Here is a 20,332-nt window from a genome sequence, read left to right as displayed (position 1 = left end):
AAGATACTAATTATGAACAACAAATATGCATCTATCAACAAGTGAATCTAAGAATCAAGTGAATAAATAATCTGATGAACAGAATGAACTGGTGATTATAATAGAATCAGGGACATAGAAAGGGAATGAACTGACTATTCTTGGGGGGGAAAGGAGTGTGGGAAATGCGGGAAGAGACTGGACAAAAATCGTGCACCTATGGATGAGGACAGTGGGTGGGGAGTGAGGGCAGAGGGTGGGATGGGAACTGGGAGGAGGGGAGTTATGGGGGGAAAAAAGAGGAACAAATGTAATAATCTGAACAATAAAGATTTAATAATAAAAAAAAAGAAATACAAATGATTGTAAGAAAATATTAGAAACCATTATGCCAACAAAGTAAACAATCTGGGCAAAGTGGAAAAATTCCTAGAAAAAGATAATCTTCCAAAATGGAATCAGGAAGAAGCAGGATACCTGAATAGATCAATAACAATTAATGAAATTGAAGAAGTAATAAAAAATACTTCCAAGCAAACAAAAGTCCTGGACCAGAAGGCTTCACAGGCAAATTTTACCAAACATTCAAAGAACTAACACCCATCCTCCTCAAAATATAAATTCATTGGAGGGGAGACTTCCAAACCCTTATTATGAGGCCAACATTATCCTAATACCAAAATCAGAAAAAGACACAAGAAAGAAAAAATTATAGGCCAATATCCCTAATGAACCTAGATGCTAAAATCCTCAACAGATTATTAGCAAATTGGATCAAGCAATAAATTTTTAAAAATCATACACTATGGCCGAAACCGGTTTGGCTCAGTGGATAGAGCGTCGGCCTGCAGACTGAAAGGTCCCAGGTTCGATTCCGGTCAAGGGCATGTACCTGGGTTGCGGGCACATCCCCAGCGGGAGATGTGCAGGAGGCAGCTGATCGATGTTTCTCTCTCATCGATGTTTCTAACTTTCTATCTCTCTCCCTTCCTCTCTGTAGAAAATCAATAAAAAAAAAAAAAAAAAAATCATACACTATGATCAAGTGGGATTTATTCCTGGGATGCAAGGATGGAACAATATTCACAAATCAAAAAATGTGACATTAATCACATAAACAAAATGAAAGATGAAAATCACATGATCATAGCAACTGGTGCAGAAAAAGCATTCAGTAAAATTCAGCATCCATTTATGATAAACCCTCAGGAAAGTGGGAATAGAGGGATCATACCTCAACATAACAAAGGCCATATATGAAAAACCTACAGCCAACATCATATTCAATGGGCAAAAACTAAAAGTGTTTTCCTTAAGATCAGGAACAAGACAGGGATGTCCGCTTTCACCACTCTTATTCCACATAGTACTGGAAGTTGTAGCCATAGCAATCAGACAAGAAGAAATAAAAAGCATCCAAATTGGGAAGGAGGAAGTATAACTGTCATTGTTTGCAGATGACATATTGTATACAGAAAACCCTAAAGACCACTGAAAAACTAGTAGATGTAATAAATGAATTCAGCAAAGTTGCAGGATATAAAATTAACAACCAGAAATCAATGGCGTTTTTACAAACTAATAATGAACTACCAGAAACAAAAACTAAGGAAACAATCCCACTTACTATTGCCAACAACAACAAATAAGGTACCTAGGAACAAATTTATCAAAGGAGATAAAACCTGTAACTTGGAGAACTATATGATATTAAAGGAAGAAATTAAGGAAGATACAAATAAATGGAAGCATATACCGTTGTTTATGGATTGGAAGAAATAATATCATTAAAATGTCCATACTACCTAAAGCAATCTGTAGATTCAAAGTAATTCCTATTAAAACACCAATGGCATATTTCACAGAACTAGAAAAAATATTCCAAAAATTTACATGGAACCAAAAATTGACCCCAAATAGCTTCAGCAATCTTGAAGAAAGAACAACAAAGTTGAAAGTATCACAATACAGGATATCAAACTATACTACAAACCCCTTTTAAAACAGCCTGCTACTAGCGTAAGAACAGGTATATAGACAAATGGAACACAACAGAGATCCCAGAAATTAACCCATGCCTCTATGGTCAATTAATATTTGATAAAGGAGGCAAGAACATACAATGGAGTAAAGATAGTCTCTTCAATAAATGGTATTGGGAAAATAGGACAGGCATATGCAAAAATAAATGAAACTAGACCACCAACTTACACCATACACAAGACAGAACTAAAAAAGGATAAAATTTTAGCATTTAAATTTAAGTCATGAAACAGAACTTATAATACAACTGAACACCAGGAAGACAAGAATCCAATTGAAAAATGGGCAAAGGACCTGAATAGACACTTGTCCAAAGACGACATATGGATGGCCAATAGACATCTGAAAAAATGTTCAAGGTCACTAATCATCAGAGAGATGCAAATAAAAACTACAATGAGGTATCACCTCACACCTGTTAGAATGGATACTAACAATAAAACAACAAACAACAAGTGCTGGGGAGGATATGGAGAAGAGAAACCTTGTGCATTATTGGTGGGAATGCAGACCGATACAGCCACTGTGAAAAACAGTATGGAGTTTCCTCAAAAAATTTAAAATGGAACTGCCTTTGACCCAACGATCCCATTTCTGGGAATATATCCCAAGAATCTCGAAACACTATATGTACCCCCTTTGTTCACAGCAGCATTATCTATACATATAAAGAGGTAATATGCAAATTAGCCAGGATGCCACAATGTGTCACGACCGGACCATTAGCATATTAACTCTTTATTAGCTCCTATCATCAGGAGGCTGTCTGCGCGCGCCTCGGGCATCACTCTGGAGATGGGAGACGGGGCGGAAGCAGGGAGGCAGGAGCAGGGAAGCGAGAGACGGGGTGGAAGTGGGGATGCAGGAGCAGGGAAGCGGGAGAGGGGAAGCAGGAGCGGGGAAGCAGGGAGGCAGGAGAAGGCAGGACCAGCCCGAGGCAACTCGAGGGTGGGAGGCACCACGTGATTTTGCGTGCTGGTCTCCTAGTCCATATATATAAAAGCCTAAGTGACTGGCCGACTGGCCAAACATCCAGAAGCTATGATGTGCACTGACCACCAGGAGGCAGATGCTCAATGCAGGAGCAGAAACCACAGGCATGGAAACATGGAACAGACTGATGAATCTCAGAGGGAAGGGAGAAGCGGGGAGGGCGGGAAGAGATTACCAAAAATCTTATATGCATACTAGAGGCCTGGTGCACGGATTCATGCACCGGTGGGGTCCCTCTGCCTGGCCTGCAGGGATCAGGCCTAAACAGGCTCTCTGACATCCCCCAAGGGGTCCCAAACTGTGAGAGGGTGCAGGTCAGGCTGAGGGACCCCACCAGTGCACGAATCCATGCATTGGGCCTCTAGTTTACAAATATCCAAGATCTGGAAACAGCCCAAGTGCCCATCAACAGGTAAATGGATAAAAAAGCTATGGTATATTTTCACAATGGAATATTATGCCACTGTAGAAAAAGAGGAACTTTTACCCTTTGCAATAGCATGGATGGATCTGGAGAGTATTATGCTAAGTGAAATAAGCCAGTTAAAGAAAGACAAATACCATATATATGTTCTCATATGTGGAATCTAATAAACAAAAGAAACTGATAAACAAAATGGAACTGGAAGCAATGGATTCACAGAACAGACTGGCCAGTACCTGAGGAGTGAGAAGTGGGGTACCTGGGCAAAGGTGAAGGGATTAGCTAAAGAATGTATATGCATACCCTATGGGCACAAACAATAGTTTGGTGAAGGCCAAGGAAGGGGGAGACGGGGGTGGATGGAGGTGGGCAAAGGATTCCAGAGAAAAAGGGGCACACCAGCAATAATGTCAACATTAAAATTTTTAAGTAAAAATAAAGTGTGGAATGAATAAAAAAGAATATTAAAATAATAAAAAGTTAGTAAAACAATTAAGCAGACTTGTGATAAAAAATAGTAAAATAGTCCTGGCTGGTTTGCTTGGTGGTTCGAGTATAAGGCTGCAGAATAAAGGGTTGAGGGTTCGATCCCCAGCCCCAGACAGGGTGAGTGCAGGAGGCAAACAATCAATGTGTCTCTCTCACATTAATGTTTCTCCCTCCCACTTTACTCTCAAACAAAAAATTTCAATGGAAAAAAATATCCTGAGGTGAGGATTTAAAAAAATAAAAATAAAAGGAAAAATAACACAAAAATATAAACAATTTGAAATGGAAAGACTGTGTATGCTTATTTTTGTTAATAAGCATTCAGTAGTTTTAATAACAAGCAAATTAAAAGGAAAATACTGAAGTCTTTTGGCAGTGATAAAATATGTAGTGAGGACTAGTGATAATAGGGTGACTGTGAAAAGATGCCAGAGGTATTTAGTTAGTAGTGTGTTGTGAGTTGAGTCTGTTATAGATCTAGATGAGCCTTACTGTTTACATGTCTAATCTGAAAAACAATAATAAATTTAAAAATATTGCAGCTTAAACTTATAAAATGGAGGCTACCAACTATAGGGAAGCAATTACTATATGTAAGTAATCTATCTAGAACAGCAGTTCTCAACCTGGGGGTCGAACGACCCTTTCACAGGGGTTGCCTAAGACCATCGGAAAACAGATATATAATTACATATTGTTTTTGTGATTAATCACTATGCTTTAATTATCTTAAATTTGTAACAATGAAAATACATCCTGCATATCAAATATTTACAATTCATAACAGTAGCAAAATTACAGTTATGAAGTAGCAACGAAAATAATTTTATGGTTGGGGTCACCACAACATGAGAAACTGTATAAAAGGGTCGCGGCATTAGGAAGGTTTAGAACCACTGATCTAGAATAAGGTTACTCAAAATATCTGTTAGCTTTAATTGGAATTAATAAATAGTAGTTGGCTGCAGTAAATTAAATATTAAGACTTGATTTACTGGATGAAGAAATTACCAATATGCAGTATAAAAACCTATTGAATACTATCTGAAAACCATAAAAACCTTGAATAAAAGTTTATGAACACTCATGTCAAATAGCATTAGAAATAATGGTAAATACTACTGTGAAAGATCTAATAAAAATAAAAATTATTAAATACAACTTTAATAGTATACATATTTAGGTTTCTAATAAACTTAATACCATCAGATAAATTAGTAACTATCTACACTAATAAAAGACAAACATGCAAATTGACGGTACCATCGCTACACCTCAAGTGACGCCCACCAGCCAATCAGAGCGACTATATGCAAATTAACCCAACCAAGATGGCGGCTGGCAGCCATGGAGCTGGAGCAAGCAAGAGGCTTGGTTGCCCCAATGATGGAGGAAGTCAAGCTTCCCGCCTGCCGCGGCCGGCTCTGAGCTCCACTCAAAGCAACAAAGTTTCAATTATAGAAGATAAATAAACCCCCGATACCTACTTTCAGCTGGCCGTGGCCACGGAGCTGGCGCCCTGGGTTGCTCTTGGCGATGGAGAAAGCCAAGCTTCCCTCCCGCCCACCCTGGCCAGTTCTGAGCTCCATTCCAGGCTATAAAGTTTCAATTGTAGAAGGTAAATAAATCCCAGAATAAAAAGGAAAAAGAAAAAAAGGAGAGGCTGGGAGCTTGCATCGCCAGGGGGGCTTGGCCAGCTTGAAAATGGCCTTCAGCCCCTCACCCAGACTGGCCAGGCACCCCAGTGGGGACCCCCCACCCTAAAGGGGGTATGGCCAGCCTGCAAACAGCCATTAGCCCCTCACCCAGGCTGGCCAAACCTCCATGGGGTGAGGGTCCCCACTGCGGGGGGCTTGACCAGCCTGCAAACAGCCATCAGCCCCTCACCCAGACTGGCCAGGCACCCCAGTGGGGACCCCCACCCTGAAGGGGGTGTGACCAGCCTGCAAACAGCCATCAGCCCCTCACCCAGGCTGGCCAGGCACCCAAGCTGGACCCCCACCCTGATCCGGGACACCCTTCAGGGCAAACCAGCCGGCCCCCACCCATGCACCAGGCTTCTATCCTATATAATAAAAGGGTAATATGAAAATTTACCCTAACAGCAGAACAACTGGGAATTACTGGTCATTATGACACACACTGACCACCAGGGCCTGACGCTCAATGCAGGAGCTGCCCTCTGGTGGTCAGTGTGCTCCCACAGGGGGAGCTCGGCTCAGCCACAAGCCAGGCTGATGGCTGCCAGTACAGCAGTGGTGGTGGGAGCCTCTCCCGACTCCTCAGCAGCGTTAAGGATGTCCGACTGCAGCTTAGGCCTGCTCCCTGCTGGCAAGTGGACATCTCCCGAGGGCTCCCGGGCTGCCAGAGGGATGTCTGACTGCCAGTTTAGGCCCAATTCCCCAGGGAGTGGGCCTAAGCCAGCAGGTGGTCATCCCCTGAGGGGTCCCAGACTGTGAGAGGGCACAGGCTGGGCTGAGGGACCCCCCCGAGTGCACAAATTTTTGTGCACCGGGCCTCTAGTTTAAAATATAATAGACAAAAACCTGCTATTTGAACAGAATTCTACAATTCATATTTAAGAAATCTTTCTCCAAGTCTATAGGCAGTATACCACTATCCACAAAAAAGTTGCCTGAAAAGTTAATAAATTTAAAAGACTACAAATTATTAGTTTTACTGTACTGTTAATATGCTTGAGTGAGATAGGTATATAAAATTAATACTGCAAAACTGATAGCTCAGAAGGAAAAACCAGACAAATGGGATGCTTACAAAACAGAAAAACAAAACACAAAGTCACTTTATATCTGGGTTTTTATAGAGAATATATTCACCCAGAATTTCCATGCTGAATATGAAATAAAATTACCCAAAGAAGATAAAGCACAAATAAGTGAAATTCAATACAATCACTAAAAAAAAAAAAAAAAAAAAAAAAAAAAAAAAAAAAAAAAAAAAAATTGCCCTCACAAAATATTCTGGAAATTTTAAAAAGCTGGTCATTTTATGTATTGAATGACATAAGGCAGGTTAAGTTTTCACTGATGTCAAATCCATTAAACTGATAAAAAAAAATTTGCGTTAAAGGTAAAAACAAGCATCTTTATAAACATTAGTGGTGATAAATTAAATTTACCTTTTTATCTTCTTTTACTTTGTGGATTTTCTTCTTCATTTTCTTATCATCTAATTCCTGGTCTGAAGTGATTGCAGGATTATCAATACCACCTTTCCAAGTTTCAACAGGAGAAAGAAGTGGATCTTCTTCACTTCCACGATGTCTTCCTTTTCTTTTTGTTTTAGAAGTAGTGAAAGCCTCATCATCACTTGCATCTGAATGTGTGCGTCGATAGTATGATTTGGCTTTACTAAACAGGGTTTTAGATTTATATTTGTATTTTGAAGGCCTTCGTTCCCCATGACTTTTTGAGGTTCTATCAGAAAATCCATTTTCTTCATCTCCTTGGGTGTTATTTACAAATGAATTCCGAATTTTAATACGATTCTGGCTATCATCTGGGACAACATATATCTCATCAGAACAGCCCTTCTGTTTGAAAATTGTATCAATGGGTTCCGCATAGTTATCTGAAGGATCCATATCTTCAGGATGTGCCAAAGGCACCCGGGAAGTCTGTTTTCTTGGATTTTTACCAATACCAGCTTCTATTGTTTTTAAGAGGTTTGGATCCAGTTTCTTCACATTAGTCTTAGGTACAACTGGTTTAGGTTTAATAGGTGGAGGCACTTTATGGTTGCGTTCATGGTCATGACAGTTGGGGGTGCTATGAATAGGATATTCATTTCCTTCCAAATCTAATCTATATCTGGAACGGTCACTAGGTGTTGGAAGCAACTGTACATCATCCCCAATTGGGCTATAAGGAGGCGGTGCTTCTGTATCATCATCTGAATCAGGGTAGTTATAGGGAAAATCTCTGGGAGATGGTAGAAAAACATCCTCACTTTGATGGGTTGATTCTCTTGTATTATCAGATAAATAGGAATTTTCTATCATATTTTTTTTCTCTAGGACATCACTGAAAAACAGAGTAAAGACCTCCGTTTGCCGATGATACTGAGATAAAGAATACAATGCTGTAAATTTAGCAGTGATCTCAGTTGCAATGTGTTCTCCTTCAGTCATTAACTCCTTGATGGCCTCATTTTCAAAAAAATCTGCTTGGCTGTCAGTAACTGCCACCAGTTGTACAGGAATGGTGTCCTGAACTTCTGATAGAAATGCTCGAAGCATTCCCATTGATGCTTTCCGTTTGGCAGAATAAACTAATATATATCCATGAACAAGTTCATCTTTCCTTACTCCAATTGAGGAATGATATGATAATATTGTGATCTGTATTCGCCTCCTTTTTTCACCAATGATTTTATCAAGCATTAGGGAATTATTCTGTCCAGCTTGAGCAGCGCTGCAAGAATGAGAATCAAGGAAGGGTGAAAGAATAAGATCCACACTAAATGGATCACCACACATGGCACACATGACAATTCTCAAGTCAGCTTCGGATACATCCTTATTGGTGGGTACTGGGCTCACCACATCTAAATTGTGTTTAACTGATTCTAATACTCCTCTTAGAGCTTGTTTTATTTGGGTTTCATTAAACTTCCGAGGATATGTACCAGCAGGTACATCTACAAAAGGACATTGTAACTTGTTTGCCAACTGTTGCCCTTGATGCCTAAGAATTGGTAGATTCTTACTAATAGAATCTCTCTGATTAGCCAGAATTAACGTAAATGGAAGATTAGCCATATATTTATCTTTTCTGATCTGAGAAGCTTCAGTTCTTATTTTTCCAATAAATTCCCCAATAAAATTCAGTGACTCGATGGAATTAAATACACAGAAGCACCCATGTGGTTTAAAGGCGGCAGTCCATAACTGACTTAAAAAGTAAGGCGAATTGGCATCAACTGGTCGAAGATCAAGTTCATAAATTTTTCCATCTAAGGCATACTCATCATCAGTGGATTGTGTCCTTATCTCATTTGCTAGTTCTTGGGCAAGGCCATCCTTCCCTAAAATAAAAAGGTTAACTTTATCTATATTAGTACTATCATGATACAATCTTAAGCGACCATGATCTAACTGCAAAAGACTACTGGCAAGTAACTGCTCTACTTTAATGTCCATACAATTTTGGCCACTAAGACATGTTTCTTTAGTAGGATGATAAACAAAACCTATATGCTTAAGTAGAAGAGACTCCCTATCAGGTGCAAGTTTCTGTAAAGCTTTATATCTAGGTTCTTCACTCAGAACTGTATGAATTTCACTCATTTTATCTGAACTAGGTGTTGCATTAAGATCTAAATCATAAAAAAGTTCCGAATGCTCAAAAAGCATTTCCTGAAACTCTTCTTTGGCTTTTTCAACTATTTCTCGCTGATGCCTACTATACACCTCTTTGCTGTCAGCCTCTGTAATATACTTGAAGGCTTCATCCTCCATAACAAAGCACATGACTTCCTCCCATGGCTGTCCAGGTGAAATAAACTGAATTTTTTCCAAAGTCTTTTTGAATTTTTCCTTCATTTCTACCCTCCTTTTCTCTGATATTAGATGTTGTACATGGTTCTGATAGACTTTTTCAGCTTCTAAAGTGCTCAGGAGGTCAAATGGGATTCGCCTATCATTAATTTTGTCTATATGGTCAGTTTCATCCCAAGGTGTTTTTTCTAGCACCACAAAACATAACTGAAAATCTGCTCTCTTTTCCATTAACTTCAAAGCTTCTGACCAATTCAAATGTTCAATCTCTTCTAGATTTGGCAAAAGAGTATTAAAAGCTCTTGGTAAGGTATTTATATATTCTTCTCTCCTTTTTCTTATATGTTCCTGTTTAAGTTGTTCTATATGTTTTGAGAAAGTATTTCGGGCCTTTTTTGTTCCCTCTAAATTGATGTATTCTTCATAATCAGGATGATTTTTTAATTTATTACTAACAGTTTTCCAAGTTGCATGATAATCTCTCACAGTCTGCACAAGTTTTTCAAACTTATCTGTTGCTGTGACAACAAGTTGTCTCTGTGTTTTAAAAGCATCCAGATAGGGAATAATTTTAGGTTTGCCACGAGTTTTATCCAACATTTGTACCAGTGCAGTGAAACATGTTTCAATGTTGACATTCAATCGTGCTGATGTTTCCACTACAAGAAGGTTCTTTTTGTTTGAAGCAAATGCCTGAACTTCTCTAAGATAGTGATCCACGCATTCATCACATTTAGTTGCTGCTATTATTACAGGTTTTTTTGATTTTGATAGTTGGACAAAAAGGTTATTCACAAATTTAAGTTGATCATCAAACTTTCTATTACATCCCTGACTTACATCAATGCACAATAAAAATCCATCTACATTGAGCTTCCCTTCAGGCATTTGCTTCTGTTCAAAGTCTTGCTCCAAGCCTAGTTGATCAGTGCAAATGTACATTAGTTTTTCTGCTGACTGCAATTTAGAAGCAGCTGCACGTTTTATATACGGTTGTAAATTTGTACTCCGATGAGGCAAGAAAGTCTGGTCATCAATGAATTCTGTTTGTTCAATGACATGAATTTTGCATTCTACTCCATCTTCACCATTTAGTGTTATGTCACCCCAGTACAAAAAGTGATCATTATTTACTACTCGTCCTCCAAAGTCAATGGTGCTGAGCACAGAAGTATGCTCTGGATAATATTCATCTGCTTTTGAGCGTACAAATCTATTGCACAAACAAGACTTTCCAACTCCACAGTTACCTTTGTCTTTTTCAGTCCCAGAGAGTCCAACTACACTGATAGTATAGGATGGGGGGCGCGGCTCTTTGTTTTTTGCCATCATAACTCTCTTCTCATGTCTCTACATTCATAAAGATAACCAGATATACTTCTCATTCCGAAAATAAAAAATCATCTCAAAATATAGATCCTGAATTTCAGAACTATATTTGGTTCTTTGTATTTCCCTCATTTTTGTGCAAAGGTCTTCAAGATCATCAAATGGATCATCTGCCTAGAAAGAGGAGAAAAAGAACAAATCTTAATCGTGAATTATACATTAAATTATATACATATTAAAGATATTCATAACAAAGCACCACACAAGTTAACAATGTTACATGTATTTTAAAAAATCACCATAAAATGTCTATGGTTTATTGTTATGTGAAATGACTTCAAAATTTAAGGCAATTCTAACAACTAACATTTAAACTAATACAAAATTTATTATCTCACAAATTTTAAAATAAGCCCTTATTAACCAAATGATCATTCTGTCTCTACTCTTTTCTATGAGTTTAAGGAAACAACCAGTCCTTTCCCTTCCCCTCAATTTTCCTGCCTTCTATGACTGGAGGCTATGTTTTGTGATAAATAAATTATACTAGCTGCTTTAAAAACTCCCTCACAAACTTTACAAACAACCTGCTTTCTAATCTTGTTCCTTAAAATGAAATTTCATATAAATTTATTAGTAAGATTTTAGAATGAAAAAAATTTAAGAAGTTTTAGCACACTGTGAAATCTATAAAATATTATGCCCAAAGACAATTAAGATATTCAAATACGTAAAAGGGAAAATGGAAATAAATGGACAATTAGTGCAAATAATGACATTATTTAACTAGATACATGTTTCTCAAATTATCTGAGATGAAGAACTGATTTTTATTCCATATCTACAAGCCCACTTTTGTAAAATAAAAATTTTTTAAAGTCTAAGCCCCAATTTCTTATTAGATTCAAGAGACATAAAATTGTCAAACTGTTCCTAAATGTTCTTGATTTCTGCATATATTTCCTCTCAGAGGAGTTACGAAGTGCACCACATTTTGAGCAGCACCAAGCTAAAGAATTTTAAGATTATATATTCAAGACAATCTTTTAGAAATATAGCACTAGCTGGTTTGGCTCAGTGGATAGAGCATCGGCCTGTGGACTGAAGGATCCTGGGTTAGATTCCGGTCAGGGGCACATGCCCAGGTTGCTGGCTGGATCCCCAGTAGGAGGTGTGCAGGAGGCAGCTGATCAATGATTCTCTCTCATCATTGATGTTCTCCCTTCCCTTCTGAAATCAATAAAAATATAAAAAGAAGTATCTTATATACCAGCAACATTAAATAACTTTGAAAAATTCCATGTAATTTAACTTAGGTTACTTATGTGGAAGCAATCAATCAGTCTCTTATAAATTTTATTTGGAGATTCTTCACATTCTTTTGAGATTGAATTAAAAGCAATACAGGCCAGGCGTAGCTCAATGGTTGAGCTTCCACCTATGAACCTGGAGGTCACAGTTCGATTCCCGGTCAGGGAACATGCCCAGGTTTCGGGCTCCATCCCCGGTGTGAGGTGTGCAGGAGGCAGCCAATCAATGATTCTCTCTCATCACTGATGTCTCTCTCTCTCTCTTCCCCCCCCCTCCCTTTCCTCTCTGAAATCAATAAAAATTTATTAAAAAAGAAAAAAAAAGTCAATATAGACTGGCCAGCGTGGCTCAGTGATTGAGCATTGACCTATGGATCAGGAGGTCACAGTTCGATTCCCTGTCAGGCCATATGCCGGGGGTGCAGGCTCAAGCCCCAGTGTGGGGCGTGCAATAGGCAGCCAATCAATGATTCTCTCTCATCACTAAATCACTGAAATCGGTAGAAATATATTTAAAAATAAAAGCAATATATCATTTCCACCACATCAAAATTTTACAAGATAGGGAAAATATTCAGTTATGCCCACTAACATACAGAATAATAACCCTAGTAAACTAAAGAATATAAAGAAGATGAAGAAAAAAATTAAGGTAAGGAAAAAACTACCACCTGGCTCCCAGTAGCTGGCTTCTCCAATGACCTCAATTTCAAGTAAACATCTATTCAGATTATACAATTTGCTATGCTAGCAACTAATGGTAAAGAGAAACTGTCCTTATAATTTTTGGCAAAATATTTAAAAATAAAATGGCAGTCTTATTCTTGTGTTTAAAAGTTTATCCTATTAGCCTCAACTAAATATTAATTTTAAAAGCATCAGCCATGTGATAATTCAAACAAAATGTTTATTAGGTTCACTTTTGTAAAAAATAAAATATGACTATGTTGAAGGAGTAACAAAAGAAGTAGGAAACAACAAGTAGAACTGATTTCTAGTAGGACTATTACTTCCTAGTTTATAACAGTTAAGCCCTAACCCTCTTGAGACATGGTTCCTCCATCTATAAAATGGGGCCACATTATTATCTATATAAATTTAAAATTTTTTTCTCAAATATTAAGTGCCTAGCAAACAAATGGTGCTTACTAAATATTAGTTCGGTTTCCTAATTTGATTCTTAGAACCTGGGAGACTGTTGAAGATTTATAAAAATGATGTGATTAGACTTGTGACTTAGAAATATTTATCTGGCAGCAGATTACACAATAACTGTAAGTAAAAGAGATCAGGACAGAGCCATCCAATCCCATTAACTTGTTTTTTGGTTTTAGTTAAAATTGTTTAAAAATCTCGCCGAAACCGGTTTGGCTCAGTGGATAGAGCTGTGGACTGAAATGTCCCAGGTTCGATTCCGGTCAAGGGCATGTACCTGGGTTGCGGGCACATCCCCAGTAGGAGATGTGCAGGAGGCGGCTGATCATTGTTTCTCTCCCATCGATGTTTCTAACTCTTTATCTCTCTCCTTCCTCTCTGTAAAAAATCAATAAACTATATTTAAAAAATTGTTTAAAAATCTTAACCTATGATAAAAAGGAAAATTAGTTTGTGATTCTATAGCTAACAATCAATCAACGGGAAAAAAATAAAAAGGTAGAATATGAGGTGTGTTTTTCCTTATTTAGAACAAAAAAATGCAGACAACATACTTTAAAATGTACATCAAAAGAACACATCTAGTGATTACTTCGAATTTTTATGTTAAATAGTACAAACACTAGAACTACATAAGTCCTTTATTAAACAAATATCTATTCTGAAAACGAAGAGCAATTCAGACAGTCCCCTGCCTTCCACAGTTTAAGAGATAAAGTTATTAACAGAGAAGTTAAGAATGCAATGTCATATGGACCCGAGTATTGTAGAAATTTTCAACTATAAATCAAATCCTTGCCAGTCATACCTTTATTAATATTTCTCATGTTTATCCAAACACATTAAACTTCATTTCTGCTCTCCTATAAAATAATCCTCAACATACTGAGATACTTTAGTATCTCAAGTTATAGAGTATGAGAGCCGAAGCAAAACACTATCACAAAATGTATTTTTAAATACTCAGAAATAAAAGGGCCTTAAAATTAAATGAAGATAAGTGGAGTCATGAAGTCATCACCCTGTCATTGATTACTGAAAACCGGAAGGTTTTTTATATAATAGAGAAATAAAACTCTATCTATTGAGGATAAATTTTAATACTGAAGCTTTAACACACTGCAATTAATTTGATAGCAGTAGTCTCTGAATCATGAATATTAAAGTTTAAATTAGAAATGTTAGGCTTGTGTGACATTTATTGTTTTCACAGCAAATTCACAACAAACTACCAATTTGGTACAGCAAGTAACATCTACGTCCTTCTTTCTAACAATGCTATTGGGCAGGCTACCTGCTATTAAGTCAGCTTCAAAGCTTATGTCATTAATCACCATATAGTGATTTTCGAATTGTGGTGGAAAAATTCTTTCACCTAGAGGTAGGAAATAATAATATTGGGCAAATAGAGTTGTTCTCTTTTCAAATCTCTCAACAGAGTAGTGCTTTTTTTTTAATGGTTTACAGGTTTACTTAACTCAGAAGCTTTAGTTTAAAAAAGTGTTTTCAGGTTTTAAAAAATGTTTGAAAAACCCTCGACTAGAAAAAAAATTGCCATCACCCTGCCCTCAAGAATATTTTGCCATTTGTTTAGGTGAGTATGTTATTACCACCTCATGAGAGAAAGAAAGCTTTCATGAGGTTGGCTCTAATAGGTTATAAGGGTATTTAATTTCAAACACCTGAATTATAAATACATGAATTATCCCCTGGCCTTCAACATCCAAGTCAAAATTGCCCTCCACTGACTAGCCAAGGTAGTTTTTCTTCTGTGCTTAAGAAAGAATCCATTGTTTTTTGTGCTCTCCACTAATAAACTAATGGCCAATGTCTACGTGCTGGATGTTTATTTTGAAAATTCCTTTCAAATATATCTAATGGTAATATTTATGTCGATCTATTCATATCTTTCTACATTTAATGTAACTTTAACATAACTTGTTCTCATTTTCTTATAACTTCTAGCATCATTGCTTATTTTTACTCTTGAAACCAAGACAAAAGTAGCAGTCTCTTGATGACCAATCTTTACTTTAAGCATTAGAACAGTTATTAAGCTTTTACTATTTTGCAATGCAGTTTCTCATTTTGCCTTTAGATAACCTTATTTCAAGGAAAAGATTAACTATCCTTACAGAAATTAAGACAATAAGAAATTTAAGTAAAACTGTCCTACAATTGTCTGCTGAAATGAAGCTATCTCTACAACTTAGTTTTCCAAGATATTTTTACTAAGCCATTCAAACATAACATGCCTCTTTTAATGGAGTTTTAATAACATGAAGTGGCTTTCTGCAAAAAAAAAAAAAAAAAAAAAAAAATTTTAAGTTCTACAAGGAATCTAGGAAACTGAAAAAAAATATTCTTAGTAATTTTGGTTTAAACTAAAATTTTGTTTGTACCTTTCCACAAAACTGTTGCATTCATTAATAAACAGCATGATTTCATAAAATATTTTTAATGTTGAAGTTATCATAGTATCAGGAAATTCCTACTGGCTCTCCAAAATATAGCCATAATCTATCACTTTTCACTATGTTTACTGCTATTACTCTGACCATCATCTCTGGTCCTAGATTATTCCAAGGCTTCTAAACGAATTTACCTGGTTTCTGCCCACCCACTTTCCTAGTTTATTCATTACCAGAGCAGCCATATGTCAAAGCCTCTCATTCTTCTGCTCAAACTCTCCAGTGGCTCCTAAAAGTGAAAAACCTGTCCTTTCAACTGCCTTCTCCAACCCTCTTTCTCTCTGACCTACACTCATTCTAGGTGCCCCACTCTCATTCTGCTCCAGTCACAAGAAACACTGAACTGTTCTTTGACATGTTAAGCATGTTCCTGCTGTTGCACTTACTTTTCCCAATACCCTCCACCAAAATCCCCCTTGCATAACTGCTTATCTAACATACTATACAACTTACCTCTTTATTACTTCTCATAAACTCTATCCCTTCCCCCACCCCACTTCAGGTTTAATAAAGATCCATAAAGGCACACATCTTTATTTCATCAATATATCCCAAGAGCCTAGAACAGTGTCTCTCACATAGCAACTACTCAATAAATTCATGAGTCCTAATAAATATTAAAATAAAAATGTTCTTTAAGTCTTTGGCAAACAAAAAAGTATGTTTACAAAAGAAGTGCTGTAATTTATCAATCTAAAAGGTTTTCTAAAGGTATTTGTGGAGGGAATATACACATATTTTAAGGTTCCAAAAATTTAGTCAAAAATTAGACCACTAGAATGAAGACTATGATATGTAACAACGTATTCAGCCAGAACAACCATCTAATTTTTATTTTCCACACAAACATTTTTAAAATCACATTTTATTATAGGAAATTACATTTTCATTACCTAATTACAGAGAAATTTTTAATTACACACTCCATCTTCTTTAAGTCAAATAAATAAAATATCCCTTATATAAACAGATATTCAAGAGAAGACTCAAACCCATATATCCCACAATCTCAGGTAAACTTATCTAGAATAGTTTAAGAATAAAAATGTCAACTGGTACTGAAAAATGAATATGGTATAATACCACTATACTGTTATTTTTCTTAATGTTCATTGACAAATTTATTAATGCTGTGAAAAATTAGAAAAGAAAATGAAAAAAAAAACACATTTTAACATATATAAGATAGCTAAGTAATTAAACAATGCAATACCTGTAGGAGTCAATCAGATTCTGTAATATATCCTTTGACTCAAAGCATATAAGCACACAATCTTAAGGTTGAAAGGAATACTAAAAAAGTCATCATTCCTATGAATTAGTCTTTAGACAAGATTACAATCAGATGAATTGAAAAGAAAATCTATTAAAAATTTCACCCATTTATGTAGTAACTAAATAACTTGGAAGCGTATCTTGGTAGGATTTAGGATTAAACTGTTAAGAGGAAGATTTTGTTTGTTGTGTTTTTTAACCATATTCCTAGCACCCAGAACAGTGCCTGACACACAGCAGGTGTGCAAATATTTGATGATTAAATGAATCAATCTCCAGACTTAGATCCTAAACCACCAGGCAATCTTGAAGTCACATTTATAGTCACAATTAAAAAAAAAAAAATCACATACTGCTATGGGCCTATAAAATTTACCACAGAATATTCTTATAAAAAGTATAGATTTTTTTCCCCCAAGAACTATAGGCTACTCATTAACAAAAATTATGGGTTTATAAACAGTAAGCCTGAAGCTCAATGGAAGTATTTCCAAATAGGAAGTTCCAAATAGGCAGTCCTCTGGAAGCTCCACAAGCCCTACTCACCAAAGATAATTCTGCTTTTAACCATTTTTATCTTTTAACATTTCAAGTATTTACTACATGCAAAGTTTCCCTTAATAAAATATTTGAAAACCAATGACCTCCTAAACCATTCACAAACACATTAACTGCCTTCCCTATTATTTAATCAACACTTTCTTCTAACACAGTGGTTCTCAACCTTGGCTGCACATTAGAATCACCTAGGAATCTTTTTAAAATTCTGATTTCTGGGCCTCATCCTCCGGAAATTGTTTCTTTGTTATGGGGTGGGGCCACAACATTAGTAACAAAGAGAGAGAATTTCCGGAGGATGAGGCCCAGAAATCAGGATTTTAAAAAGATTCCCAGGTGATTCTAATGTGCAGCCAAGGTTGAGAACCACTGTTTTAAACTCTTCCTAGACCATTTCCATATTCTGTGGTGAAAACTGAAGAACCAAAGGTCATTTCATTTTTATCAACCTATGTAAACAACTCATTAGGTATTTACTGGGCTTAGCCACTATCTGCTTAGCTTCATGTCAGAGGTTTTGAGGGTACAAAGGTATGTATAGAGAAGCCCACTAAACCAGGGCTATGAATATGCTCACCTCCCTTCCAGGGTCTGAGTCCTTTCTCCTTACTTTGGAGGACTGAGAAGTAGGGGAAAGGATGTAATCTGATATTCAATACTGCAATGCTGTAGAGGAGGGAAACCATTATTTTCATTATACAAACTACATTAGGTAAGGTTTAACAATTTTTTTAATGATGGAAACATTAAGAGGTTAAGTAAGAATCTCAGGAAGGGGTATAGACTAACAACCAGACAGTAAATATTTTAGGTTTTGTGTTCCATACAGTGTGTTACATCTATTCTAACCTGCAGTCATAGTGCAAAAAAAGCCATACACAATACTTTAAAATTTGGATTTAAAACATAAGTAATTCCAGGTGTGTGATTAGGGTAGAGTGGTAGAGCACAGTTGCCATTTTGAAAAATAAGAGTGTTTTTTGTGTGTTTTTTTTAAATTTCTGAAGATCTGGCTATAAAGGGTCTTCAAAGCAAAAAGGAATTAGATAGACCTTGTAATAAGCAATAAGAAGACATTTTAAAGATTGGAAGTGGAACGCAAAATTGGTGGGGCACAAAACACAAGAGATGGACCAATACTGAAAACTTTTAAGCTCCTGAACTATCACATAACTAACTGAAACGAGCAAACCAAGACAAAGAGAGTTTGGTGATTAGCTGCTAGATGTAAGAAATAAAGACAAATAAGTCAGTGTTTCTTTATGAAAAACTCATTGGTTTTAGCAATAAATGGTGGTATCACTTGACTTTCAGCTAACAGTATGTCTAAAGACAAACGAAAATACAGAAATGAAATGAAGCTCATAAACTTTAGAAAATTATTTAAGAGACCATTTAATACTCAAAAGAAACATCCAAAGGGTTATATACTTAGTTAATAAAGAACAGACAGTTGGACTTTTTAATTCCCCAGATCATTGGAATGTTAATTTTCCACTAGTCTCTAGTCAACCAAAATAAAAAATAAATAAGTAAACTAAGGTATTATCTTGGCTCTGAAAAAGTATAAAAATAAACATAAAATTTTGGATCAACAGGAAAACAATGAACTACACTATATAAGCCAAAGTAGTTTTTCCTAGGCTATTTAACAATGCTAAATATAGCAAAGTGGCTATAGTAATGCAAGCATTATTTATTTCTTGATCATGCCTTCTATTAACCTTGTGTTAATACTTTCCCCCAAATCTCTCAATTTGACTCATAAAGGCACAAAGTGATGCTCTTACATTTTAACCTTATATTTTTGCCTCATCTGCCAATCTATCCTGCACTTCCCTGTGTTTTTGGGCCAGTGTCTCTAACCTACTTACATGTCTTTTTTCTCTCACTTATCCGAATCCTACAAAACTTCCAAATGAAATAAAGTTAATAAACTTCCTCCTTTATCTAAATTCCTTAACACCATTTTTAAATCAGTATGTACTGCCTTAAATATGGTTTTTTACTCTGCCTTGAATTGGCATCTAACTATTCCTAAATTGTCTAACTCCCCAACAAAGCTATAAGCTCTTTTAAGGTAGCGATAGTTAATATTTCCTTGTATCACAGTGCCCAGCTTCTTACTAAAATATTGGTCAGAGGTATAATAAACTAGGCTAAATCTAATATGAAACTAGAAATATGAAAATTCACTTTTTACCGCTAATTCTTCATAATGAAAAGCTTAAGTATCTAACCATGTGACACATACCAGTGATATTTAAGGAGCAAAACATTAACAGCCTATTTTGGCTGTAGGTATTGTGGACAGTCAACTTTCAAAATACAATGAAAGAAGACCAACCTTGTTGTCTCTCTTACATTCAAACTTCCACAGTTAAAACATCCAAATTCCATTCTCTTCTGCATCTCTTAGTACTTGTAACTATTTACTCCTATAATTATAGTTAACTACCTCTTCAACTAAAGTCTGAGCTAGCCATCTCTAATTTATAAAGGCCAGGCACAGAGTCAGTACTAAATAAAGGTAGTCTGAATTAATGAATAACAAATCAGAGGCTTTCAAATTTTTTAATGAAGATGATTTCATTTTTCAAAGGAGATCTTATATTTAATTACATACATTTAACAGACAAAAATAGAAGCTGCTTTTGTCTGGAAGGGTGGGTTGTTAGAGAAAGTCTCAAGACACCCAGGAAAAATCCCTAAGGGGTCCAATGAACAATCAGAAAACCAATGAAAGTTGAATTTAAAATTCTGACCATTATAGCCCTAGCTGGTTTGG

At 36.3% G+C, this 20,332-nt stretch overlaps 1 protein-coding gene across 1 annotated transcript in view; it reads right to left on the bottom strand.

Moving 5' to 3' along the window:
• The window catches only part of ARHGAP5 (Rho GTPase activating protein 5), a 131,371-nt gene that overhangs the window by 76,076 nt on the left and 34,963 nt on the right, over positions 1–20,332 (bottom strand). The window contains exon 3 of the mRNA XM_081089834.1: positions 7,068–10,949. Within this exon, the coding sequence (XP_080945960.1) occupies positions 7,068–10,778 (3,711 nt within the window). The 5' untranslated portion in view covers positions 10,779–10,949. The remainder of the gene's footprint in view (positions 1–7,067; positions 10,950–20,332) is intronic.

Source organism: Myotis nattereri, assembly GCF_964212035.1.
Source record: "Myotis nattereri genome assembly, chromosome: 1".
Taxonomy (NCBI): Eukaryota; Metazoa; Chordata; class Mammalia; order Chiroptera; family Vespertilionidae; genus Myotis; species Myotis nattereri.
The sequence above is the reverse complement of the archived record's forward strand: the minus strand, read 5'-3'. Positions and strand labels throughout refer to the sequence as shown.